Below are 25,665 nucleotides of genomic sequence, written 5' to 3'. Positions count from 1 at the left end.
ATCAAACTCTCAGGTTAGTTGGGCAGCATACCGTAAAATCCGCAATAAGCTTTCGAATGCCATCTCATCCAGCAAGTCCAAGTATTTTTGTCGTCTGTCTGACTCTTTAAAGGATCCTTCTTTATCTGGCAAGAAGTGGTGGCATGTAGTAAAACACTTTTACAAACCTAAAACAATTACTTCTATTCCCCCTTTGAACGAAGGCAGCACGTTTATTGTTGACTCGATGGCGAAGGCTTCACTTTTTAATGAATACTTTGTCTCTCAATCCTCCATAGATGAATCTAATGCATCGCTGCCTGAATTTCACTACCTGACAAGTAGTCGTTTACTTCATGTTACCACCACACCAGAAGAAGTTCAACTTTATGTCAAAGAACTAGATACTTATAAGTCACACGGATATGACAACATAGACAACCGTTTCCTAAAAATAGTTGTTCCGTTTATAGCTGACAAAATTAGTTACGTATTTAATCTATCATTGTGTCATGGTCATTTTCCTAAAATCTGGAAATATGCTAATGTTGTACCTATTTTCAAAAAGGGCGATGCTAGTGATAAGAGCAACTATCGTCCCGTGTCCCTACTTCCAACCCTGTCGAAGGTCCTAGAAAAAATAGTCTATAAGCACCTTTACAACCACCTGATGCAAAATAATCTTTTGTATAGGCTTCAATCCGGTTTTATAAGAGGCGATTCTACTGTTTGTCAATTAGCGTATTTTTGTCATACTATTTTAAAAGCCCTGGATACCGGAAAAGAAGTCCGAGCTGTATTTCTTGATTTTTCTCGGGCGTTCGATAAGGTGTGGCATAATGGCCTTATTTTCAAATTAAATTGTAATGGGATCGAAGGGCCTCTTATAAACTGGATTTATTCATATCTCAGTGACAGATCTCAAAGGGTTGTAATAGACGGTACATGTTCTTCCTGGTGTTTAGTTAGTGCTGGAGTTCCACAAGGGTCTGTATTAGGTCCCTTATTCTTTCTTGTTTACATTAATGATATTGTTGATAATCTTGTCTCCCAGCCATTTCTTTTTGCTGATGACAGCTCTCTTCTTCATGTTGTTGATAATCCGATTCACTCCGCTTCCTGTTTAAATGCTGATTTAGAAAAAATTCACACATGGGCTGTTCAGTGGTTAATGGAACTTAATCCAACCAAAACAGTAGAAATGATCTTTTCAACCAAAAGAGCAAATTTAGTACACCCACCTCTTCTCTTAAACGATTGTGTTATCCAGTCTGTATCCTCCCACAAACATATCGGAGCTACATTAAGCTCCGATATGTCCTGGAAATCTCATACCAACTACATGTTGAACAAAATTTCCAAAACTTTGGCCACATTTAAAGGATTGAAATTTAAACTACCTCGTAATGTTCTGGATATATTATACAAATCGTTTATTCGCCCCTGCTTAGAGTACGGTGATGTCGTTTGGCAGAGCTGCACATACGAAGAATCTCAACTTTTAGAAAGAATCCAGTATCATTGTTCCCTTATTGTTGCAGGTGCTGTCAAAGGTTCATCGTACTCCTTAACTTGTAAAGAACTCGGTTGGGAGACATTATCGGATAGGAGGCACATTCATCGACTATTACTGTTTTACAAAATTATTCATGGTGTTACTCGTAGCTATCTGTCTGATTTACTCCCTGCAGTCATTTCATCAACATGTTTGTATGATCTTCGTAACAAAATGAATCTAAGATCGCTGACAGGCTCAACAAACCGTTTTGTTAAGTCCTTTGTTCCATACTCATTAACTCATTGGAACAAACTGGATGTTGGAATACGAAGTTACAGCTACTCTAAGTTTCGGATGTACCTATTTAAATGTGTACGACCTTCCAAACCTAGTCATTTCAGTTATGGTCCCCGATATGCTTGTTCACTCTTGGCACGATTTCGCATTGGCACCCACGGCTTGAATGGCAGTCTCTTCAGTCGTGGGCTAGTTGATAGCCCGGCATGTTACTGCGGGTGTCAATGCGAATCAATCTCTCATTTCCTACTTCACTGCCCATTACATATTAACCAGCGTTTACTTTTACTTGACCAACTTTCCAAAATTATAGGACACATTTTCGACATCAAGTCACTCTCGGACGATGCTATTAAACACCTGTTAATCTACGGATCATCTCTTTGCTCCCACAGTTCAAACTGTAACATAATGAGTTTAACTCAAGAATATATCATACTTACGAAGCGGTTCTCACATGGAAATTGGTACATCCCATCCTATTAGTTATATTTAGTCGGGGGGAAGGGAGGTTTGCGCTTAGGAAACGAATCATATTGCAACACATGTATTGAACGCTTTCATTGTTCTGTTGTTATTGTGTAGATAAGTATATTACTGTTTAAGATATTCCTGTTTTGTATGATGGCACGTAATAAAAGTTTTGTTAACTTGAGTTCGTTGCCATCCTGTCTGTATCTGTTGTTTATGTTGTTTAATAAAAAAATAAAAAAAATAACGAACGATGGAGGCCACGTAAATTGTGATGTGTTACATATCAGCTCAAGTACATTCTCAGCACAGGCACAGGGGATAGCATGCGTTACTCAATCGGCCAAATCAGTTGAACAAGCAAATATAGGTCAGGTCATCCTTGTAGAGATGTAACTGTCACTTCATGTCTTCAGGTACTTAAATATAGCTAAGACGTTTATTATAATGCTGCTTTGACACCTACATGAAAAAGCCCGTACATTGCCCACCAAAAGACGGTCAGTCGGTCAGTTGGCCGTATAGTAGACATACTTGTCTTTTTTTCGACTCATCTCATGACGACATCACGAGTGGTTACAGTTGGTATGACGTTTGAGTTAAAAATCGATTTCACACAAAATACTAAATTTACTCAAGCAATTGGGTAAGTTTCTTAACTGCCAGTGACCGTTTACAAACTTATCCAGGTGCTTGAGTAACTTTTGTATTGTGTATCTTATAACCTAGATGTCTAACCTTCCTTCAGTCGTCGGTTCCATAGTTCTGGCAGTAGCTGTTGACGGTATCTATACCACTCTAGGGATGTCATCCCAATACAGTACACATGGATGCTGCCGGCCAGCAAACACTAGTATAAGGTAGAGGGAGTTAAGACAATATTAGAAAATACGAGAACTTTGAAGTAAATTCACGAAAAGCCTGGTGGATTTTCACTCGTACGAAACTCTGTCCTGAATCGGGACATTTACTTTCGGGACACCTTGTACTATTAAAGTGAAAAGAAATAAAAGTCTGAGACAAGATACTTATTTTGTTTCGTTCGAAATGTTCCACCATCTGATATTTCAATGTAAAGATTGTCAAGTTAGAAAATCACAAACGCTGAGAGAATATTGAAAGAGAGAACCAGACAGATCTGACGTATGTATGGGCATGTTCATATAACGGTGGCAGATCCCAGCATTGCCATACCGGGTACTCTCCAAGCAAAGGACTGGGTCCGGCTGGTTTTTGACGTGAATTTAGGCGATTTTGTAGGGCTTTCCACTTTATCTACATCACCAACCCACACAGTGAGACAAAAAAGCATCTGACAAAGTAGAAAGCCCGACAAAAACGCCTTAACACGTCAAAAGACAGCCGGACCCACTCCTCTGCTTGGAGAGTGATACCGGGTACTGATTAGGATGGTGATTATAGCTTTAGAGGGTAAAGCAATGATGACATCTCCTTTTGTGCTTAATTTGTTCCTGACTGAACACATTCCTACTTATCTGGATGAACCATGTTTATTCCGTTTTGATACAGCTCTTTATCAAACGGTAAATCAACACAGGAACGTAACACACCTCGTGATTATATGCGTTTGACATCAATCTTTATTGACACATCAAAAGTACAGCGACTTTCGTAAGGTCGTGCAGCTATACATACAAATAAGTGGATGTAAAGGGATTACCCTACATACCAGTATATGAATAAATCAAAATTTCGAGTTTAACGTATCACTTATACTACTACTTCTAATATCTAAACATTATTTTATATATTTACCTATTTTTACACAGTTAGTGAAGAAGCGAACGCAGCTAGAATGTAATTGAATTTATATATAGGATGAAATATATCAAATGTAAGTAGGTCCAAGAACTGTGAAGTCCCTCAAAGATACACTATTGTCCCGTCATACAGATGTAGGATACATTCTTGGTGATCACCCTAAAACCGCCAGGATTTTCAGGCTTTTTAATGGCAGGTTCCTACGTGTATCAAGGCACTAAGGTCACAATGGCAACTATCTATTCGTGGGAGGCGTATGTTTGTGTACTTAAAACCTGTTTATGAAATTATCATAGTCGTTTCCGAAAGCAAACAGTATCTTGTGTGTCCTCAGTAAGTGGAGGAAATAACTACTGGTGGTGATGACGTCATCCCATTCATTTCTAGAATTGAAAAAAAATTAAAAGCATGTTTGTATCGCTTAGTGGCAAGAGTAGTATTTTGGATACTAGAAATATTCTACTCATTGAATGATTTTTATAGCAAAAATACGTGCAATGCTCAACATTTCGTTTTTTAACCTTAGGGTAACAACAACATCATTAGTGCATCGTAAGTGTGGAATTGATAATCTTTCTATTACGTCGGTACCATTCTTGTACATGTAAGTAAGAACATGTCTTATTTCCTTGACGTCATATATCAGGTATATACGTGAGAGACATTTCTTGGAAGTTCAGAGTTTGATTGAATCTATGCTTCCTATATAAAGGAAAATGATTTAGAAAAGTACTCATACTTAACGTTTCGGCTAATCATAAGATCCAAGCAAAAATGCTATTTTTCCCTCTAAGACTTAAAATGAGAGATGCAAACATCATTCTAACCATTCCTTTAGTAAGCATTTATTCCTAATCAAGCGCACCCGCATGACGCCAGAGGAACTGTCAATAACATTAGTAGAAAATGAGTTTACCGTGCATCACCGTGCATTAAGAATGGTCAGAAATGTGATAACGGACGTAAACAATAAATATTGTTCTCCGGACCTGCGGATGGGAATGTCGGAAGGGACAAGACACCTGTTGTTTGTACATCCATGGATATATACCTGGACTCTTCGGACAACCAGCCTCACTCATCACAAGAACAAGACTGACAGACATCGGTGTTACTGCATCCAGAACAGGTGAGTGCACTCCTATGGGAGAGTTTGGATCTTGTCCGTATAACTAACGAGACAGCGGTGCATTGAACGAAGATGTCGAGCATTATGATTCTCCTATAAATATAGCTACTCTGTAATACACATGTAATTTTGTAGTGGCCACTTGTACAGGGTAGTCTGTTACAACTCCATGTTTAACGTATCGGTACACGCGAAAAGTTTTTGGTCTTTCAAATGCTGTATTTTTTCTAAGCGATAGTGAACTGAAGCATCTTAACATGTACATTGCGTAGTCATACCTTCAAGTATCGTCCATATAGATGCTGGATAGGCTGTGTGAATAACTGATCATTTTTGTGCTTACTGGTTTGATATTTTTTATGCTGTTCTAATTGTTATGCTGTCCAGAAGAATCTGCAATGAAGTTCCTTGCCGTATTCGTCCTGCTGGCCCTGTCGGGCGCAAGCTCCGCTGAGCCCCGCATCCTGGACACGATCTCCGGCGCCATCACCGAGGCCGCCTCCTCCATCCTGGACCACGCACAGACCGTCGGACAGAGTAAGCACCAACAGTTTCCTTTTGACCGATGTTGGGTCTTCCTATCTAGTAGAAGAAAGACGTTGTCGTGCGAGACGCAGTAGAAACGTCTTACTGTGATACTAAAGGACGTTAAAGTCTGGAAAGACTGCTGCCATTTTGTGGTTGCAAGCTCATAGTGTGCTTGTAGCGTTAAAAGCCATCACATTTTTCTTTACAGAGTTATGTGCTTTCTAGGTAAATACCTTTGAGAATATATGCGCAACTGTATGGCACATCGTGAGTAACATCAAAGAATATTCAAAGCTTAGAATCAGTAGTGTAAATGATACATTAAACTCAATATGTTGATTCATTCATATACTTAGATTAATACATTTGTGTTCACTAATTTGTTTGTGTGTGTGTGTGTGTGTGTGTGTGTGTGTGTGTGTGTGTGTATACATGTAGTTGTAGAAGAGCTTAGACCAAAGGTTGCTGTACTTTTGTAGTGTCGATAAAGATTTCTTATCTATCTTACTCTAGGCCTTGTCGACACCTACGTGCCCATCATCGGCCAGGCCGCCCAGCAGCTGGTAGGAGAGGCCATCCAGAACGCAGGAACATGGCTGACCGACCTGGTCTCCGGCAAGCGTCAGATCGGACTGCAGACCGAGATCGGACAGATCCTCCACGACGGCATCATGTCCATGTTGGAGCACGCCACCAACGCCATCAACAACGTCCAGACCAGCCTCACCAGCTCCCTCACCTCCCTCTTCACTCCCGAGCCCGAAACCGAGATGACCACAAGGAAACGTGAGTTCATCATGTTTGATATACATGTAGTGGCACAAATAAACTCTTTATCACAGAACCCGCGGTACGTTGGCGGCGTCGCTGTGTTCTAAACCGGATTGGTATTACTGACTTTATAACGAGAATATCATGCAAGAAAGTACGACCAAAAAGACAACTAAACACACGGAGCGTAAAAGGATTCGTTTTCTATTGATGAAATTCGTTGAGCGCTTTGTCAAATCGGACCTGCGATCACAGCGAGGTCGCCAACGTGCCGCGGGTCCAGTGAGATAGGGGCTTAACAACGGGAGTGATCTATTTCGTAGAGTCCTAGGAAGTTGAAGGACGTTGCAATGGTGTAAACTTGCCCAGCAAATGATGTGTTCTCAGAGTAACGAATCAGTAAGACTGATGACACTGCTACCATACCACGGCTCAATAGAAAAAACTGTTCCACGATACCAGCAATTCCCTACCTGCTTATTGTTGTCTGCAGTGTTGCAACCTAAATACATAAGATAGAACATAACGTTGCTGAATTGTTTCCTCGTAGTGGCTTACCGTAAGATCAAGAACCAGAACCTGAAGAGCAGGATGCACCTGGGGATGGACAGCAAGAGCACCATGAAGAAGATGTCCATCGTCATCGCTAAGAAGGTACAGACCATCTTTCGCTCTGATGCTGTATCTGTGTGCCCCTCTCTATATTTGTCTTCCCCTTGTCAACTTTCTATCTAGCTATTCTCCAAGCAGAGGTTCGACTCCGGCTTGTTGTTGACGTCTTTTGGGGCGTTTTTTTTTTCAGGCTTTCTATTTTGTAAAAGTAGAAAGCCCGACAAAAACGCCTAAAAAGACGTGAACAACAAGCCAGAGCCGAAGAACCTCGATCTGCTTGGAGAGTAGTATCTAGCTATATACAATCGATGTAATACATACTTAACTTGCATTTGTGTCTATCTAACTTTGTATCGATTTATGAATGGATGACGTTATACATACGTCAATATAAGATGTAAAGAAATTGTTTATGGATACTTAGATAGAATCATATGCACAAGCGTCGACCACAAGTCCGACCAATCTCTCACTTGCTGCACATATCGTGTTTTATATTTTATGTTTATGACGAATACTGAAAATATGTGTTCATTATTTTTCAGCTGAAGGTTGTGAAGAGCGCCCGCATCCTGGACCAGGTTGTGAGCGCCCTGGGTGACCTGGTGCAGCCTGTCCTGGACGCCGCTGACCAGGCCTTCACGAACGTAAGTACTAAGTATCAACCGCCAATTCACAACCAGATAACAAACAAACATGAAATACGCTGTGTTATGTGACGTGAGGTGGAATCTAATTGGTTCAGAAAAATTCTAATTTATCACAAACTTGTGTACTGATTGATAGATACATGTGTGTTTGATCATTGGTATCATTCCAAAACATAATTATAGTTGTTGACTTGCTGTATTTCAGGGCATGATGAATGATAAAACAAACCTAGCTGGTGAAGTGTGTAAGTTCAACTTAATGGTGACTTCAACTATAGGGCCTAGCTTTAGGATCAATCCATCAATCAATCAATCAATCACTCAATAACGACAATTATGTTTTCTTTCAGCTCGTTGACGGAGCCACCGCCCTCGGTAGCGCCGTTGTCGGCCACGCCACCAACTTCGCCAACAATGTCGGCACCACCTTCAACCAGGTCACCGGTAAGTGACGTCACTTCCTGTGCACCCTCTACATCACGTAGACAAAGTAAAAGATTCTGTCGATTATATTGTTGGATGCTCTGAATCAGCTGGTCATGAAAGTAACAAATGAAACTTGTTGGAGAAACCTAACCCAAAAACTGAAGGATGTTGAGGAACCGATACATTTCAATAGGGCATTGTTTTGCATTGTTGCAAAAAGTAAATACGTGATCCTTTCCCTACCGCCCCTACAGACCAGCTGGGCGCCGTTGTGCAGCCCTACGTCGATGACGCCAACACCATCATCAACTCTGTCACCAACCACTTCCAGGAGAACTTCGGTGCCGGTATCTCCGCCTAAACCACCTGTCGCAGAGAGTAGCTATAGCTGAGCCAACAGCTTATGACTTAATAAAGCATCACTGATGGCAAAAAAGGCTTCTGTCTATTTTGTGAAGAAAGGTGTATGTATTGAAGCGGTGTGCTAGATTTCATAGATACAAGAGACGCAAGGTAACAGTTACTCAAGCAAATGGACAAATATCTAATACCATAACCAAGGTCCTGCAAACATAATGTTTGTTTTCCTTTTCTGTCACCCCTACATGTATCCAGTTGCTTGAGTAACTGTTACCTTGCGTATCTTATAATTAATACCTGGATGTCTGACCTTCATCGATGTATCAAGGGACAGATACAATATGAAGGGCGATGGGATATTGGGATGATTTGAAGGTAAAGTAAAGTGTGGAGCAACAATAATGCTCTATGTAATAACGTCCAAACTACGAGTCAACCTATGACACGATAATGTTCATCGTAAGTAACATTTTATGGCCATTTCGTGTATTTGTTATCGGTGGCTTCTTGAACTTTTTAAAACTGTGACGCACCATTACTTTTGGGGCGGGATTCCGTAACTGTACAGGTGCTATCAAGAATGTCGATACACCCTTATCATCATTCATCCAAGTAAACAAAAGTATCACTACCCCTATTTGCCATGAAAACAGCCGCACCTTACCTAGCGTACGTTAAGCACATAATTTTTGTATTGAAAACAATGCAAACTTTATTCTGTCGTTTAATGGGAAATTAGAATTTGCGGTTGCCAAGAGAAATGCCGTAAATACCATATTTTTAAAAGACGGTACATGCCAGCTGTCGGCAAAGAGGAACAATACCTTCTCCCAAATGCCTGTTTACGAGACCGCAGGGCTGGTAATCTTGTGAGAAATAAGCGCGGATGACAGCTGTTTGATAGAATAACCACCGGAATGGGACACATGCACTCTTGTGTAAACCCGGTATGACTAAAGGAACATAACTTGTGGTATATATTCTTAACAACAAAGAAATCGCAGTGTCATGGACTCAACAAGAAGTGCTCCTTCATACACTTTATTGGCACAGCTTAAAACGCCATAAACCATATGTTCGACCCTCGGGCCAGCCGCGGGGAACACGGTAATCACATTAGTAACTTATTTCATCGATCTCGTGGTTTACTCTGTGACGTAACAACTTGTTGTAGCAAATAATGCTGTAAACGTACCTCTACTAACTGAAAAGTACGAACATTTCCACTGTGAGCTTTTTGATTACTCCACAATCCAGCCTCCCGCTCCCCTGCCCACAACTTTCCTTACTTTACTCCCATAACGGCGCATAACTTTACTTCTGCCTCCCCTAGTCCGTCCAAGGACCTTGGTCCGTCCTACTTCTTTCATAATCATGTCAAACGCGTCTTTTGTCTCTGGTAACGGCGGGTACGAGTACTGTAGTAAGGGCGTCACCTGTCGGAGTTCCTCCTGCATTGCAGCAATCTCCGCTTCTGGAATGCCTTGCAGAATGTCAACGATAGACCGTTTCCCTCGAAAGAAGTCCTCGTCTGTGATTTTAACCGTAAACTTGGGATAGTCTAGAACGTCGTCGAACGGATACATGGGTTCGTAGTCTAACTTGAATATGACAGGGATACACCCGCACTGAACGGCGTCGTAAAAGGACTTTCTGGTTGGGGAATCTCCAGGGGGCTGGGGACAGAACACAGAATGGTGCATCCACTCGACCAGATCTGCCTGCCAGCTCCTGTCTCTACATTCCTGTGTGATGAACCACACGTGTCGCTTGTCAGCTGAAGAAGATGCGTCATATTTCTTTGATGTTGAACGAAGCTGTCGACTGAGAATCTGCCGTATGTCGTGCGACATTCGCCTGCTCCCTGCAAACAATACAAACACGTCCCGCGGCATGTCCAAAGTTCCCTCGAGCTTTGATTCTCCTCCAAAGTTGTTGTTGGAAAGAAAATGTCCAAAGGCAGGATAGGGCGCCACCACCATTGTTAACCCGCTTCGTCCAATGAATCTCAAAGTCTTCGGGTCCGACTCATGCTCGATGCCGACGAACGTTACCGAGCGAGACTCCCGAGTTTTTAGGATCCCACCTGTGACGTCAGCATGCTCCCTTTCTATCCTACCTAGTGCCATCATATGTGGTTTTCCTTGCTCAAAGTAAGGATAGTTTACCGTAAGGAACTGCCACAGTTCTCTGTCTAGTAAGGGGTTGTCGATAGTGTTGATCGGCTCACAGGCTGAAGCAAGTGCGGGGTAGTAGGGAATGTAGAACATGTCGGCCTCCTCTGGATCTAGGGTGCGGTAGGTACTGGACAAAAGTTTGTTGTGGAGGATAATCTCAAGTGAAAACATGTGCGTGCTCCTGAACGACACGTTCCCATACCGGGCAAACTCTAGCCCCGTCCCGTAATCCTGCAGTTGGTAACATCTATTCTTCACCTGGATGCAGTCGACAAGGTCAAGGTTGAATTCCCGAGGCAGGTCGTACACGAACACCTTGAGTGGAGGGGAAGGCTGTGCAGCGCTTCCCGCGCGTTCGTCTGGTCTCTTCACCGAAGTGAGTGAGGGCTGTCCGGGAGTGTCTTCCTGTAGGTAGACCTTCCTGACTACAGAAAGGTGACTACTTTGTCCTTCCCTGTGAACAACAAGCCCTCAAAAGTTGGAAGACCGAAATGCCGAAAGGCCTCTCACATCCCATTTCAAACATTTGGACTATCTCTAAGTCATAACGGCTGACCAACCAAATTTGACAGATCATTCAACGAATTTCATACACAAAGAACAAATTGTTTTACGTCTGGTGTGCTTAGTTGTCTTCTAAATCAATTTTTGCATATTGCATTATATTCCTATAATGAAATCAAGAGTCACAAAAATACAACTATGGTCGCTGTACGGTCGCTCAGCGTTCGCTTTCTAGTGGGAAAGGGGTCCTTCGGCTACGTTTTAGTCTACGCGCAAGGCAAGGAATAAACTATTGTAGCAGTTTATAGCTGAAAACGAATATTAGTCTATGAGCTGTTAAAACTACGTACCTTCGAGGCAATGGACTAGTCTCCTCGTCTTTAGGAAAGATGTACAGCAGCGTGACAAAGTACATCCCACCCATGGCTGCGGCGAACAGGATCACCAAATGTCGTCTGCTAACAGACATGGCAGACATAGTTGTGTGGGGCTGAATAGACGTGCTCTCCCTCGACGAATCTTGCCATCAGTTATTCGCTAGTAATTCAAAAGCAAAATATGAAGACCTTCACTATTTGTAGTGTGAGGCAGCCGGTACATTATCCCTCTATCGATTGACAGTCGTAAAAACGCGCCAATATGACGCACGTCTTTAACAAAAACAGCAATGGTCTTGACTCGTACCTTTTGTCTCCATGACCTCTCGTAATGTCACGGTTTTCTCGCGGCTCGACTTTGACATTTTAGGGGTGTACGCGTCCCTGACCTTCCTGAATGGTGTCCAGTGTTTAGTCCCTAAAGATAAGGCAAAATACTCTTGATTCTTTCATAACAGTCAAAGACTAGACGCACCAGCTGTCACCTATGCCGTGCGTCAATCCCCATTGATCAACCATCATGCGAAACCTAACAAAGAATCTCTTCAATAGCACCGTGTCAATAGAAAAAATGTCAATATGATAACTAGTCTATCGTCCCTGTTCTTAACACGGCCAATACTGTGCCGTCTGGCTGACTCATGTCATTAGTTATAACAAATCTAGTTATTCTGTGTTCGGATCCAGACAGTAGTCCATGATGCTAGTTTGGTTGAAGAGTTATAAACAGTAGTAAAGGCCATAAAACTGTAACCTACCATTTCAGAGCTTCTGATGTTTGAAATGGAGGTCATTATAGGATGTATTCAATTTGCCGCAATAAATTCAAAATCAATACCAGGACAATAAATGAATGGGTTCCTAAGTAACTTCAAGCTACTATGAAACATTGAGCCCGTCGAAAACGTAATGATGTGATATCTCAGTGAATACACAATTTAAATAGCAAGAACAACCACACTCAAATTTATTACTTATACTCTCAGATGTGTAACAAGGGCTAGACCTAATGCGATATGACTGTGAAAGTACTCGAACGAAATGATAGTAATCTATAACCTGACTTTCATTAGGAATGTTGCTCAACTGAGTTCAACAGCCATTTTTTCTTGAAACAGATAAATTGGTTAAACATGCCCTTTATTAGACAACAATGTCCATTCTTATATCATCGAATGCTTGGAATATTACGATATTTACATTTCTCAGTGGGAATTCTGCCTTTTTTTATCAAACGGGCTGAAAATGTGTACTTGTGTCTATATCCAGTATGCGAATACTGCACATACGGTAAACATAAGCGGGCCATTATGTGAGGTATAAATACAGCTGTCGGGTAGAAAACGAAATCATTTTCTCAGAGACCAGCGAACATATGCCACACGTATGTAACGACTGTGCTAGAAAATTCACTCGCATGGACAACTTGCGGCGCCATCAGCGAGAGCAGCACGCGGAGGAGTCAAGAGGTGGAACAAAAGGACCGCGTCATGGGCCTAGAAACAGAGACTTCCTTGGATCCAGATATTTTTGATGACGACTCCAATATGTCATTTGAGTCCGATATGGAAATACTCAGCTCATCGGATGGAGAGGAGGAGGACGACGACGAAGAGATTGAGTCAATCACATCGGAGGATGATGAAGAAGAAAACAGAAGATGATTCAGAAGAAACCGATTCTGAACTGGACGGATCTGTGACAAGTTGTGAAGAGGGAGAGGAGGATGAAGAAGAAGAAGATGCCAATGAAGGCGATATGGAGGGCGAAGAAGAGTGGACGCTTTACCGGGACTGGACCATCCTACAACCTCACAATGAAGGAGAAGTTCCTCAGCAAGTCATCAAGGAGACCAGGCGATTTGGCAGAACGTTCTATCTAGTAGAATTCGCTTGGCTGCCCTATAATAGTACCACCATCATGTACGAGAAAAAGTGGGTCTCAGAACAAAGTCTACAGAGGGATCATGGATACCTTGTACTGTACTGATATGACATGAACTCATCTTGTCAAAGAAACATTGATAGTACAATAAAGATAGCTTTAATTGTTGCCATGTTATCTTGACCGACATAAGGCGAATAAAAAATTCTGAGAATGTGTTTTCGTGTCCGGGAGTTTGAATGCGTTACTTGTGTTCTATCAATAAAAAAAAGGACGGAGGAGGACATATACACACATGAAAGACATATACACACCACTAACGATATACACTAGATATAACATATAACGTAACATCACCAATTTACGTCCGATTTATTCAAAACGTATTTATCTTACAACCGCGCGGACAGAGCCAAATTTCAAACCCATGGGCAGAAATATCAGCTCTTCTAAAAAGAAAATGCATAGTCTGTAAGTTTTTCTCCGCCTGTTTAACGCCGTGCGAGCATGTATTCATACTGAGGTACATGATGAAGAATTGTGCTAGGGTAACCTATTATTGTCCACTTCTGAATATTTTCCCTTCTAGCGCTATGCTTGAAGAACATAGATCAGAAAAAATGCACAGTAATTGTCCAAAGTAGTCTGCAGACAAATGATAGTAAAATCACTACGTCTGTCCGGCCACTTGCTTAACGCGATGGAAAAAAAAACAATGTTTATCTGTAAATTTCCCCCACATGCGCGGCACGTGGCGTGCACGTGGTAAACGCATGGCGATTATGTTTTGCTATGCAAAAATTAAAGAGATGGCTAAGGATCATACTTATGATGTTCTTTATTGCTCATGAGAACAGGCTTTGGCATAATACACCGCGACATGTGGACATGAGCCAAACAGGCCGTAAATAGGTTCTGCACGTAAATAGGTCATGTTACGTTACACACTACCCACTGGTACAATACCTTCATTGACTATAGGAGTTGGAGGAGGGAGGAAGGGAGGCATGGCTTATGGAGGAGGAGGAGGAAATATGCACACATGAAAGATACACACTCAACACTACTGCCGTGATGATTAGATATGACATATACCCACTACCACTGACGACACAATGCCTTCATTGACTATGGCCGTTGGAGGAGGGACAAATACATACATGATAAAATTACAAGTCCCTTCTTATTTACTGTATACTTATATACTTTAATGACCATAAAACACACATTATGTCTATACGTCAAACACTAAAATAATCATATCCATATGTCTACCAAATTGAATGTGCAAGGGCATGTTGTAGGAATTCGAAGGTGGCTTCCATGCCTGGTGACCCCTGACCTGCACCTCCCGATGGCGCCTCCCAAAATGCGCTACGTTCTCCCCCTACTATACTACTCTCTACTAATCTGACGAAACTCTTCAGTCTATTGGGGAGTGGTAACAGCTCCACCCCAAAGTAGCATCTCTTTTCTCCCAGCATTCCTCTGATCACGTGCCGACAGAGATGACTCAGTGTTCTCGGTGCAGACGACATTTTCCTCAGCAACTCTGCCACCTGCGCGTCCGTCTTGTCGGTAATCATCGGCCTGAAGTCCACCGTTCCCAGCGTTCTGAGCATGACGTCGACTATACGGATATTCCCTGTCTTGATGGCGTGGTGCAGGGGACCTTCGGGGGTGAACTGATCAGTGGGTTTTGAGTAGCATGTAGCGCCATGTTGACATAAGACAAATATGGTGTCAACAGCTCCAAACCTAATGCAAGAGCTCAAATGGTTGTACTTGTTAGTCCCGTCTATGCTGATGTTGTGTTTCTTCAGTCGGGATATGGTCTCGTGGTGCCCGTACTCTGCTGCGAAGATCATCGGTGTTTTCCAGCAGCTCTTGCCGTTCATGTCACGTGTTTTTCTGTAGAACCGCATCCCAGACACCCGGTTGGACTTGTCCGCATAGGCTCTCGTCTCGTGTCGCATCAGGACGTCGATACAGTCCGACATACCTGTGTAAAAAATTCATGGAATGAACATATATATTTTCAAATATATATTTGCACCATCAACGGCATAACAAGAAAATGCAGCGATAACTTAATACTGCTGGAATGATTCGAAGTGATTCGAAGCAATAAAGGAAGCTAGTACATTTGTATCTAACTTGTATAATATGGTAAGGTGTGTCTCAATCTGTCAACTTGTTTCGATTCTTATATTGTGTCATAGCATTAACTACGTTGAAAGTTAGCCTGAGTGTCATCCTGTTTCAGTTCCAGGCTCTACCTGAAACAGGATGACACTCGGGCTAGTTGAAAGGCAGCTCCAGCCCTTACCCAGTGCCGCTGCCAGGTGCACGGTGGCCATGTGCTGCTGCACCCCTTTGTTGATGACGAAGTCCCTGGCTCGGAAGTCCACCCCGTGTGTGAGGATGAGATCGAGGCAGGCCGGCTGGTTGTACCGAATGGCAGCAAACATGGCGGCCTTCCTGTTGGCCAGTTCGTGGTTCATGGTCGTCATCTCCGGGCGGCAGCTGTTCTTCTTCTGCCAGATCAAGTATTCCCGCGAATTGTCTGGAGAAAGCGGCATTTCAACCGAAATTAACGGCATTTCCACAAAAATGTTGCACAGAAAAGGATACACAGAAAAGTCGCATGCTATTTAAATCTAAAAGTATCAAGTCAATTTTAATATCTGTGAACAAAAAACCAGTGCTCACAAGTTTGGTTCAAACACTTACCTCATGTTTAGTTACGATACAGTCATGTTCATCTTTTGACTAGACACAAACTAACGTTATACAGTTACAGGCTTTTTCAGTAAACATTGCACATTTCGTTTAATCTGATTACAGGGACAAAAAGCCTGTGCTTGTGGTTAGGTGTATCAGTTTCCTCGTCTAGTATATATATATTGTGCTGTCTGTAAGACACTTATATGGTTGCTGTCAAAGACAAACTAGACAAACTGCCATGTCTACAACTGATTAATGATGATGATTGAAGACCTTTATTGTATGTTCGTGCCCCGAGGGGCTAGATACAGGTCGTTTAACACAAACCTAACTAACATCTACATCTATACAGTGATCATGAAATAATATCTGATTTCCATTTCCCCGTATGTACGTATTTATGTATGTATGTACTAATGGGACTATTGTTGCACACAAGTTAGATGAATACATGTTTGCACATTTACAGACCAACTATCTTCACTTTTAAAATCACAGAAAACAGTTGGAGAAATAATTGTATTAGACACCGTGTGGGATCGGGAACGACATGCAACTCACGTTTCTTCAGTATCTGGTGGTACTCGCTGATCCACGTTTTAACAGGAGAATGTTTCAGGACGACTTCCAGAGCTTCACTGTGTCCGGAGATCGTCAGGTGTTCCTCACAGCACATCCCGTCGATTTCCCCCATGTCTAAAACTGAACCAAATGGGAAACAACATGACTTACTGTAAAGAAATAATATAACCTGACTTGCTGTTAAGAAATTGGCTTCTCATTGCAGTAATTATAAGAAACAACAAGGACATTGTGGGTTCTCCTGGATATCTGGAGGCGTGTGGTTTATTTACTACTTGTATTTAGCTCTTGCTCAAGGACAATAGCATCTGTCCCCATCAATACTTTATCACAAAAACGTGAGCTGCTTACAGTGTTGCCTAGTCCCCATTTACTGCCATGACCTCGTCAACTTCACAAATGTAAAGACGCAGTCTCTCATTGCTTTATTATAGCACTGAATCACTTTCACCTTACAACAGACAGACAGCCAGGTGTCTGTCAAGGTTTTCGAAAATTAATAATATATATCAACACCAGTCATCGCACAGTATATATTGACATCTATACCTACATGGAGTGTGACACACAAAGACAACGTTTCAAATTCAATACTCTATCATATCAATGCAATAAAATAGAAAATTTGCCCTACCAGACATCCCATTGCTCAGAAGCTCTTCCATCACGACCCCGTTCCCGGTCCTGACGGCGGCTACGAAGTATTCCTTCACTGGCCGGGAGTCCTTATCGACTTCTTCGTTCTCCATCAGTCAACTTCAGCTGGTCACTAGATTACAGGAAAAGGACACACACAGTTGATTCCTATCTTTGTGAAGCACAATAGTGATCACGAGGGACTTTGATGAGCCGGGCGACAATAAAGTGTAAAAAGACTGAACTGGGGTCGTTTGTGGTGTGACGAAAGCAGGATGGGCGATGTCGTCTGTGCTTCATCCGCCGCGTGACGTCACCCGAACGCGACCCCCATGACCTGAGTCGTACATGTACATGTAGTAGGTGGTGGTTGAAAATTTACATGCACAACAAAATGTTTACATTCATTTAAATTTTTGTGCTACAGGCAATTAACCCGGATGAATGTCCGTCAACCTATTCGGCGATCATTTTTGTAGCTTTAGTATCTTTTATATGCAAATGTATATATATAGATATATACATAACGTTATATAGCTAAATAATGTTGCGATAATTTGTTCCGTTGTCATTGCTCACCTTGCTTGTTTTCTGGGTCATTTCGTCTTCGAGTTGACTCATAATGGCGCATTGTATCAGATGTTCAGTGGTTTACAGACATAGACGATAGACTTACATGCTCTAATCTTTGTTCTCGATAGTAGCTACATGACATGAACGTGCACTGCGGACTTAGTGTCACTCTCCCCTCCTTGAACAGTTTGCGAAACGATCTTTAGAGTGACCTACCGTAGTATGATGCAGTATGCTATACACCGGCAAATCCACAAACTACTGTGGTGACTTATCAAGCCGTAATCCTTCCCTGGACATATAAGATGGTAAAAGTGTTGTAATCATTGGGTTAAAAATCGCCCAGTGGGTGCCATTTTGTGTGCAGTCTCTGAGAAACAAGTCGAACCACTCAGTGACCCTAACTATGAACCCGAGCACTCAGACGACGCCTATATACTGTATGATGTATGTGAAAGGCACGCGAACGTCTCAAGCTATAAAATGTACATAACGTCAACTTTGTGCTTTACCCAAGAAGAATGATAGGAATATTGGCACTACTTTATGAATAGGAAAACCTTTCAGTTGGTTCCTTCTCATAATGGCGATATTGCTTTGATATCCTGTAGTAATGCTTCACCAGCGCTTGCAGTTCTGACAGTGTCCGCATGATGACACCCCTGCCCCGTAAACGTGACCTGAAGACCACCTTGCCAGAATCAATTACTAACTAGTACCTTCGTCCAGAGGATTATAATAGTCGAATAAGGCTGACAATGAAGACGTTTTGACGCACTAGTGGTTCAGTTTTGACCCACTAGTGGTTCAGTTTTGACCCGCTGTGGTTCAGTTTTGACCCGCTAGTGGTTCCGTTTTGACGCACTAGTGGTTCAATTTTGACCCAGTAGTGGTTCAGTTTTGACCCGCTAGCGCTAGTGGTTCAGTTTTGACGCACTAGTGGTTCAGTTTTGACCCGCTATTGGTTCAGTTTTGACCCACTAGTGGTTCAATTTTGACCCGCTAGTGATTCAGTTTTGACCCGCTAGTGGTTCAGTTTTGACCCACTAGTGGTTCAGTTTTGACGCACTAGTGGTTCAGTTTTGACCCACCAGTGGTTCAGTTTTGATCCGCGAGTGGTTCAGTTTTGACCCACTAGTACAGTGGTTCAGTTTTGACCCGCTAGTGGTTCAGTTTTGACCCACTAGTGGTTCATGTTCAAATTTCAGTTTCAACCCGCTAGTGGTTCAAGTTCAAATTAAGTACACATGGGCCATGAAAGTCCAAATGAAGCCAAACTTTATTGCCTAAAGCTAATGTTAGCCGGTTGTCTCCTTCCGAGAGTCTTTATTTGCCACTAAAGCGCAAATACTTGATTCTAGGCCTGAGGCTATTGACAGGATGGTCCTGTCAGCAGTAAAAAAATGTGCACTGTCAGCAGTACAACTTTTTCTACTGCTGACAGGATCATCTCTTTACTTAGTGATAGTAGCCACTTCTTAATTGCAGTAACTACTAAATCCGCTTGACGTCGTGACTACGGGCGTGCCGATTTACGACTATTGTCGTAAATGCGTAAAATACGACAGCCGTGAGTCGTTACATGCATGCGTACTAGTTAAGTGGCTGAAAGCTTGGGCTGCCGATCTGCCGATCAACAGTTATTTTGCTCGCCCGAGGAAGGGTTTAGACTGGAATTCCCTTCATTAGAAGTTCGCATTGCACTCCGATGATGCTGGAGGAATTTGCTTGGGTCGCCATCATCCCAGGGAGTACATTGTTGGCGTTTTTCCCGAGTCTGGTGGTGTGAGAGACGCCCCTCGTCGACCGTTCGTATCGAGTGTTCAAGAGGATTTTCAAAAGAGTTGCAAGAGACCGTAAAACTTCTTTATCCTCGTGAATTTGAGAAGATTTTCCTGTTCTGCCTGTTTGTTTAGATCATCGATTGTACTTTGAGCGTCCTTGGAGGACGGGAACAAGCAAATAGTTCCATTTCCCTTGTTCGAGTCGCAGAAAACCGTCTGCTAAGGTTTGTTTTGAACAACTCCTACTCGCGAGTGACTGACCTCCACAGAAAAGAGGTGACCCCGGAGGCGTCCCGCTTCCCGTCCCTTTTCCCTACAGATTTTCCGCTTCGTTTGCGACGCAGTTTGTTGTTGTTGTCCTTCGCCTTCAATGTAGGGTAACTCCGACGAGATGAACAGGAACAAACGTCCCGGTTCGGGCGGGCGGGAGAAGCAGAAGGGAGGTAAACACTGGTACCAACGCGTACGGGACACCCTCGTGTCCCGAACAGAGGACGGCAGCTTCAACTTCACAATAAAGGGAGGGGCCGAGAATGCACTCTTCACCTTCATTGGGGAGGCCAAACACGACAAAATCGTCTACAGGGCGGGAAAGCTCCACTCAGACGACATAATCCTGGAAGTAGATGGCACAAGGGTGGCGGGGTTTACCCTGAAAGATGTCCAGGAGCTGATCAAGGACAGCAAGGACCCGGTGTCTCTGAAAACTGTCAAACCAGGTGAGCCTGTTGTGTTGTACATTAACGTAAGTCCAGCCACAACAAACCCTTCACCGGTCTGTTGGGCACAACACACGGACGTGTCTGCCGAGAATAGTATCGGATATGCCTGTTTGGTGGGCTCGCATAGAGCACACACGGCCTGTGTGCGAGGTGGTGTCGTTAGCAGGCAAGTGTTATTTGCCTAGGGTGGGAATAGAGAGGGCCACCCGTGCCCACCAGCTCTTCACAACCACTCCAAATTGTCGGGCCGCTATCTACACACAGGCATGCCACCCCTGCACAGATAGGGCCAGCTTTGGTTTGAACTTGACAGAGATTTCAATAGCTGCTGATTACAGAGGTACTGGAGGTCGCCCACTCAGATTCCTGTCTTCCCAGTAGGGGAGGGTATAGAGCTAAACCCAGCCTGTTCTTATGGTAATACTTGCACAAGAATTTGCTGTGGAAGCCATCCAGGGCCTCCACACACCTTCAGACTGACCCTGCCTGTAGGTTTGGAGGCCAATGTCAGGCCCTGTCTCATCACGGCCAGTCTGGCCACATGTTGGAGCACTACACTTGGTTGCACTTCAACTTCTAGTCCATATACGGTGCTGCAGGTGTCAACGAAAATGATATCGGTGCCAAAATATACGAAATGTGATGCTTAAGTAACTCTTCCAGGGTTTGAATTACTCACTGCAACCTGTAACATGCAGAAAAATGGCTGAGATTGCAGAAAAAAGTATCAACAAGTTGCATGGTGCAAGCTGAAAAGAATGCAGGTTTTGTAGAAAACAAATGAAATGTTTCAAATACTGTCTTTCAAAAGTCGTCTTTCTTTGTGCTTATCTGTTATCACGAACTGACTGTCAGTGCAATTGGGTACTGACAGAATAGCAAATCCTCAAAAGGTACCTCTTGGGAAACTTCATTACTACCACTACCAGTTTTATTGGTATAGGACTTGATATAAAATTGGTAAAGATTTCTCGATAAAAAGACATTCTCATAAAGTTGCCTCAAGGCATATTGCATGCTTGAAATACTATTCTCTCAAATCCTTGTTCTAATAAGTAGTGGAAAAGGTGACACATGATTAATCATAGTCCCTTTCTGACAAATAGTGCCAGTTTAATGGACTGTTATGATTCATTAGTGTTATGGCAGGTTGTTGGGATGTTGCCAAAAAAGTTCACTGTGTCCTCATGTAATGGTTCACATACTGTGTAGGAATGGCCCAAGGTGCATCATACCTGAACATACATACCCCGGGGGATTTCCCCAACATTTCCTGATAACCAGACTCATTACTGGGCTTTTACCTTGCTTTGTATAACTATAAGCCAGCATGTAACATTGGAAGGAAGAAATATCACAGTTCCTCAAAGTTGAGGTCTCTGAAAACTATATACAGTACTGTACATGTACTAGTAGATAGTAGTTGGTTTTAAATGGCAGTCCTTGACATGTGGTTGGGTTGGAGATGCCTATCTTTCTGGGACAACAATGGCGTAGGTTGAGATTTGGCAGTGTAAGACAAGGCAATGGGAACCAGGTGTTCCACTGCATTGTTTTGATTGGCAACCTGATAGGAATCTGGCTTGTGCTATTCCAGTTTCCTCCGACCTGTAAAAGGTTCCATCAGTGATGCCATTATTGGCAAGAATTCATTCTGTGGGATGAATGAAGGGATCAATCATTGTTACTGATGCAAGGGTGCGAGCTTTAACTGACAAATTAGACGTTTTGTCGTTAGCTGCTAGTTAGGTCTGTGATTTCCATTGAAATGCTTTCCCAGCGTGGTGTGACTGTGAAATATGCAGCTGAGTTTAACCTTTCACTTCTCCCACAGCCATGTTTTAGCTGGTGAGTATTGTAGTGTCGGGGAAATATGTCAACATAGAAGAGCACTTGGCAGCAAAATTTCTGTTATGTCTCAAGAAATATGCACAACATCCACTTGTTGATTGAAATGGCAGGTAAAATCAAAGCCAGCTTTTTCGGTTGTCTGCAGCTCTGGTGGGAAGGAATTGGTTTCAGAGTCGTTCATCTTTTGCCCGTCATACTGATTCAGTGTCATTGTCGGAGGTGTATTATACTGCTGTCAGCCTGGTTACATGCGGCCATTACTGGTGTCAGAATGTGGGTCAGTCTGTGTACAATGTGTTTGTCTGGCTATGTTCATGTCAACAGTGTGGTATGTCCTTGATCATGCGGTCAGCCTTACTGTCATGGTCTTTGCCCAACACTGGATCTAGGTGTAAACATCACTACTGCAGCTAAGGTCTATCTATATGTATCTAATAGTGATATCGTACTATTTACAGAGTTGGAGTGGAAACCAATTTCAACCTCCAGTACATATTTTCATACATTGTATCATTCTGTTCATTTCCAAATAAACATGTATGGGCAACCTATTTTTCTTTTAGCATCAGGAGTAGTATTTTCCATACCCTCTATATCTAGCAACCCCCAGTAGGTGGTTAGAGGGTGTGGAAAAGATGAAGAAGTCAAAAGGAGAACTTGTAGATCTGATACATTATAAAAGAAATTCCAAGGGTTTTGTCTGGTCATTTCTGTTTAATTGGCTGAGCTCAAGAGTAGCCAGGTTGTGAAAGGTGTAAGGGTCTCTGTTTTTGACCCATTGCAGACTTTGTTTCACTACTTCACAATCATTCTCTGCTTTTGCCTGTCCTTTGTTGTATTGTCCATGTTACATATAAAAGTGTTTTGTGCAGTTTGCACCGGAAGCTAACCAAAGTGAAAGTCCTTTTTAGGATGATTTGATATTCAACATCTTCTTGTCAATGTCATCTCATGGTCTAACGGTCTGTCCTATGCATAACCTGTATTTTTGTACATAATGATTACAACAAGAAATACTACTGTTGTTGCAATCTCCATTTCAGCATTCAGTTCTTGTGAATTATAGTTGAAAGACGTTTATGAGTGTAGGCAAGTGTTACAAGTTAATTCTCAGCACACTAATGGCGTGATGTATCACCCAGAACCAGTCATGCAAGCCAAATTGTATGAATCAATTCTAACCGTGCCTGGATATGACCTAAAAAGTGCTCTAACAGGATTTTGAAGTGTAATAAACTACGTTGCTAGTCTGGAATTAGAGGAATTTGTTTCCTAACTGTTGCTGAATCCTCGGTGTTCGGTTGATCAGCAACTATCAGTGGAGCATTTATACGGAGCCTTGCCTGCATATTGCCTGAGGTCATTCCGTCCCTTGTGGTGGAACCCAGCTGTTCTAATTAACACTCACCAAGGTCACTTCCATTGGAGAAAGTCAATCCCACTCAGGTTGTCCCGCCCTAATTAGGGTGTGAACTTTGTGTTACCTTGGCAACAGCTGCAGCCCCTGAAAGGGGTTAGTCTAACAGGAAAACACATGTGCACATACATGGATAAGCACATTACTAATGGTGAAACTAAACATGTAAAAGCCACTGTGACACAGACTATGAAAGTGGAGAATCACACATCCCACTATAATCCAGCGTGTATTCTACAGGTACATGTAGTAGGCCTATGGATATGAATACTTAATCTCCAAGCAGATATAGAAAGGGAAAATCGTAATGTTTCTCAAGCTCCCGGTTCCAAAAGGCCTGTTGCTCCATGCAACTGGGAGCTTGAGAAACATTACAATTTTGCTACTTGGAAATTAATGAAGACTTGATGATACTTGATAGACAGTATTCCCTGCTCAGCAACAAGAGAGCACAGACAGATGTGTTGGACTGTTGGTACATGGGGAGAAAGGGAGGAACACTGCTGAGCTGACTTCTGGCACCTGTCCATGTTCATCTGCACCCAGGATTGTATATAATCTCCCTCTTATCAGTTAATGACCAAGAATCAGTGGCCTTCTAACCCTTATAAGTAACCAGTTGTGCCTACATGGTGGAGACTTGAGAAATAGTCCTGATTGATGTCTTGTTAATTGACTTGACATTAAATGTCAGAGTTGGTTCAATGCAAACAAACTGTGCTTGCATGCTCTCTTGCCTTCTCTGCCTGTACAATCCTTTTTGAAATGATTGTTGTCAAGATGGTTCAGGAGATAGCACAGAAGGGCAAACAGGGCAGTAAAGTTAATTGCCCCTGCTGTAAAACAACTCTCAATCATGCCAGATAACGTATACCATGGCATGTTCACCACTACTATGATCACCAAACATTGCTTTTAGTATTCTCATAGAAAGATAAAAGTATGGAACACAGGGGCAGCCTATGCTGTGAGGAAGATAAGGCCTTGTGTAGCCTACAGTGCACCTGCTATCTCCCCTGTGTAAAAAAAAGATTTTTTAGCTAAGCCAAGAAGGCAGGCCATGAGACCAGCACATGCCTTCAGCAAACTCCAGGATATTAGAACATGGTGTCCTGTATCAATTCTCAGGGCGAATAATGTAGGTCATTCAGATACACATTACTGAATGCTGAGGGTACAACATAATCCAGGCATATTGAATCCTGCTATATCCTGGAGCATTACGCTCTAGGCTGTATCCATACAATGACACTGGCAGCAGAAAAGCCAATATTCACCCCTAGGTTTTGATTGATAACTGCAACTAACGGCCGCAAATGTCATGCATAATTCCCAGAAAGGTAGCCAAACCATTTGCACTGAAGGGTAGTTTTCTCCACACACTTTCCCTGTGCGCCAGCCTTTTATTTTCATCAGAAGGCTCTGAAGCTGTATGTATACATCCAGCCAGCAGGTGCCATACATCTATCCATGGCTGCTGCATGCAGTTACCAAGCAGGACTGGAGCTTATTTGCACACTTTCATGTCCACTTGAGCAGGTAAGACATTGTCAATATGAATCAGTTGCAAAGCTTTATGCTGAATTCGTAAGATCTGATACAGAATGATTATCATCAAGAAAGATTTAGATTGTTAAAAACTGGAGGCAGTCGTTCGATGGTGAAAGAGCAAGTAAAGAGCCAGATATCAGTAGGAATTAAAAACTCAGATTTTTCCTGAATACTGGCTGTCTTGTACCAGTTGAGCATTTGTTCCCAGATGTCCAGACTGTTACTCATTTGTTCCTGTAATTTCCACGGTACTTGTTCACAAAGCAGGGGCTCCTCAGCCATCTGTTCCTGCAGGAAATGTGAAATATATAATAACTGACAGAAGGGCAAATTTGCTATTATGAGGAGCACCATTCTCCGTCATTGCGTTTCCTATC

At 42.6% G+C, this 25,665-nt stretch overlaps 4 protein-coding genes across 5 annotated transcripts in view; 2 read left to right on the top strand and 2 right to left on the bottom strand.

Moving 5' to 3' along the window:
* Positions 1-5,112: 5,112 nt before the first annotated feature.
* LOC136434259 (uncharacterized) lies at positions 5,113-8,591 on the top strand. Its single transcript, XM_066426988.1, has 7 exons — positions 5,113-5,156; positions 5,544-5,693; positions 6,198-6,470; positions 7,006-7,109; positions 7,613-7,714; positions 8,068-8,161; positions 8,398-8,591. Exons 2-7 carry the CDS (start codon positions 5,555-5,557, stop codon positions 8,502-8,504), a joined length of 819 nt encoding a protein of 272 aa, XP_066283085.1. The 5' UTR covers positions 5,113-5,156; positions 5,544-5,554; the 3' UTR covers positions 8,505-8,591.
* Positions 8,592-9,536: 945 nt separating this feature from the next.
* On the bottom strand, positions 9,537-11,926 carry LOC136435865 (uncharacterized). Its single transcript, XM_066429577.1, has 2 exons — positions 11,869-11,926; positions 9,537-11,150 (listed from the first exon to the last, which is right to left on the bottom strand). Exons 1-2 carry the CDS (start codon positions 11,924-11,926, stop codon positions 9,745-9,747), a joined length of 1,464 nt encoding a protein of 487 aa, XP_066285674.1. The 3' UTR covers positions 9,537-9,744.
* A 578-nt stretch (positions 11,927-12,504) lies between these two features.
* On the bottom strand, positions 12,505-18,448 carry LOC136435226 (ankyrin repeat and SOCS box protein 8-like). Of its 2 annotated transcripts, none has more exons than XM_066428530.1 (5): positions 18,180-18,448; positions 17,389-17,523; positions 16,734-16,874; positions 15,775-16,011; positions 12,505-15,447 (listed from the first exon to the last, which is right to left on the bottom strand). In XM_066428530.1, exons 2-5 carry the CDS (start codon positions 17,501-17,503, stop codon positions 14,717-14,719), a joined length of 1,224 nt encoding a protein of 407 aa, XP_066284627.1. In that variant the 5' UTR covers positions 17,504-17,523; positions 18,180-18,448; the 3' UTR covers positions 12,505-14,716. The 2 variants fall into 2 exon arrangements, with proteins under 2 accessions (XP_066284627.1, XP_066284628.1); XM_066428531.1 differs by lacking the exon at positions 18,180-18,448 and adding an exon at positions 17,970-18,141.
* A 1,098-nt stretch (positions 18,449-19,546) lies between these two features.
* LOC136435224 (membrane-associated guanylate kinase, WW and PDZ domain-containing protein 2-like) overlaps positions 19,547-25,665 on the top strand; it is an 86,043-nt gene continuing 79,924 nt past the window's right edge. The window contains exon 1 of the mRNA XM_066428523.1: positions 19,547-20,466. Within this exon, the coding sequence (XP_066284620.1) occupies positions 20,139-20,466 (328 nt within the window). The 5' untranslated portion in view covers positions 19,547-20,138. The remainder of the gene's footprint in view (positions 20,467-25,665) is intronic.

The sequence above is a fragment of the Branchiostoma lanceolatum genome, chromosome 5 (genome assembly GCF_035083965.1).
Source record: "Branchiostoma lanceolatum isolate klBraLanc5 chromosome 5, klBraLanc5.hap2, whole genome shotgun sequence".
In the NCBI taxonomy this organism is placed as follows: domain Eukaryota; kingdom Metazoa; phylum Chordata; class Leptocardii; order Amphioxiformes; family Branchiostomatidae; genus Branchiostoma; species Branchiostoma lanceolatum.
Note: the sequence above shows the minus strand (reverse complement) of the source record. Positions and strands in the feature narration are given on the sequence as shown.

Coding starts and splice junctions, on each gene's coding strand:
- LOC136435865 (XM_066429577.1), bottom strand. CDS start 11,926: ATGTCAAAGTCGAGCCGCGAGAAAACCGTGACATTACGAGAGGTCATG. Junction 11,151..11,868: donor AGAGGTCATGGAGACAAAAG/GTACGAGTCAAG, acceptor CCAACTTTTGAG/GGCTTGTTGTTCACAGGGAA.
- LOC136435226 (XM_066428530.1), bottom strand. CDS start 17,503: ATGGAGAACGAAGAAGTCGATAAGGACTCCCGGCCAGTGAAGGAATAC. Junction 16,875..17,388: donor TCTGAGCAATGGGATGTCTG/GTAGGGCAAATT, acceptor CATTTGGTTCAG/TTTTAGACATGGGGGAAATC. Junction 15,448..15,774: donor GCACCTGGCAGCGGCACTGG/GTAAGGGCTGGA, acceptor TTTTTTACACAG/GTATGTCGGACTGTATCGAC.
- LOC136434259 (XM_066426988.1), top strand. CDS start 5,555: ATGAAGTTCCTTGCCGTATTCGTCCTGCTGGCCCTGTCGGGCGCAAGC. Junction 7,715..8,067: donor CTGACCAGGCCTTCACGAAC/GTAAGTACTAAG, acceptor GTTTTCTTTCAG/CTCGTTGACGGAGCCACCGC. Junction 8,162..8,397: donor CACCTTCAACCAGGTCACCG/GTAAGTGACGTC, acceptor CCGCCCCTACAG/ACCAGCTGGGCGCCGTTGTG.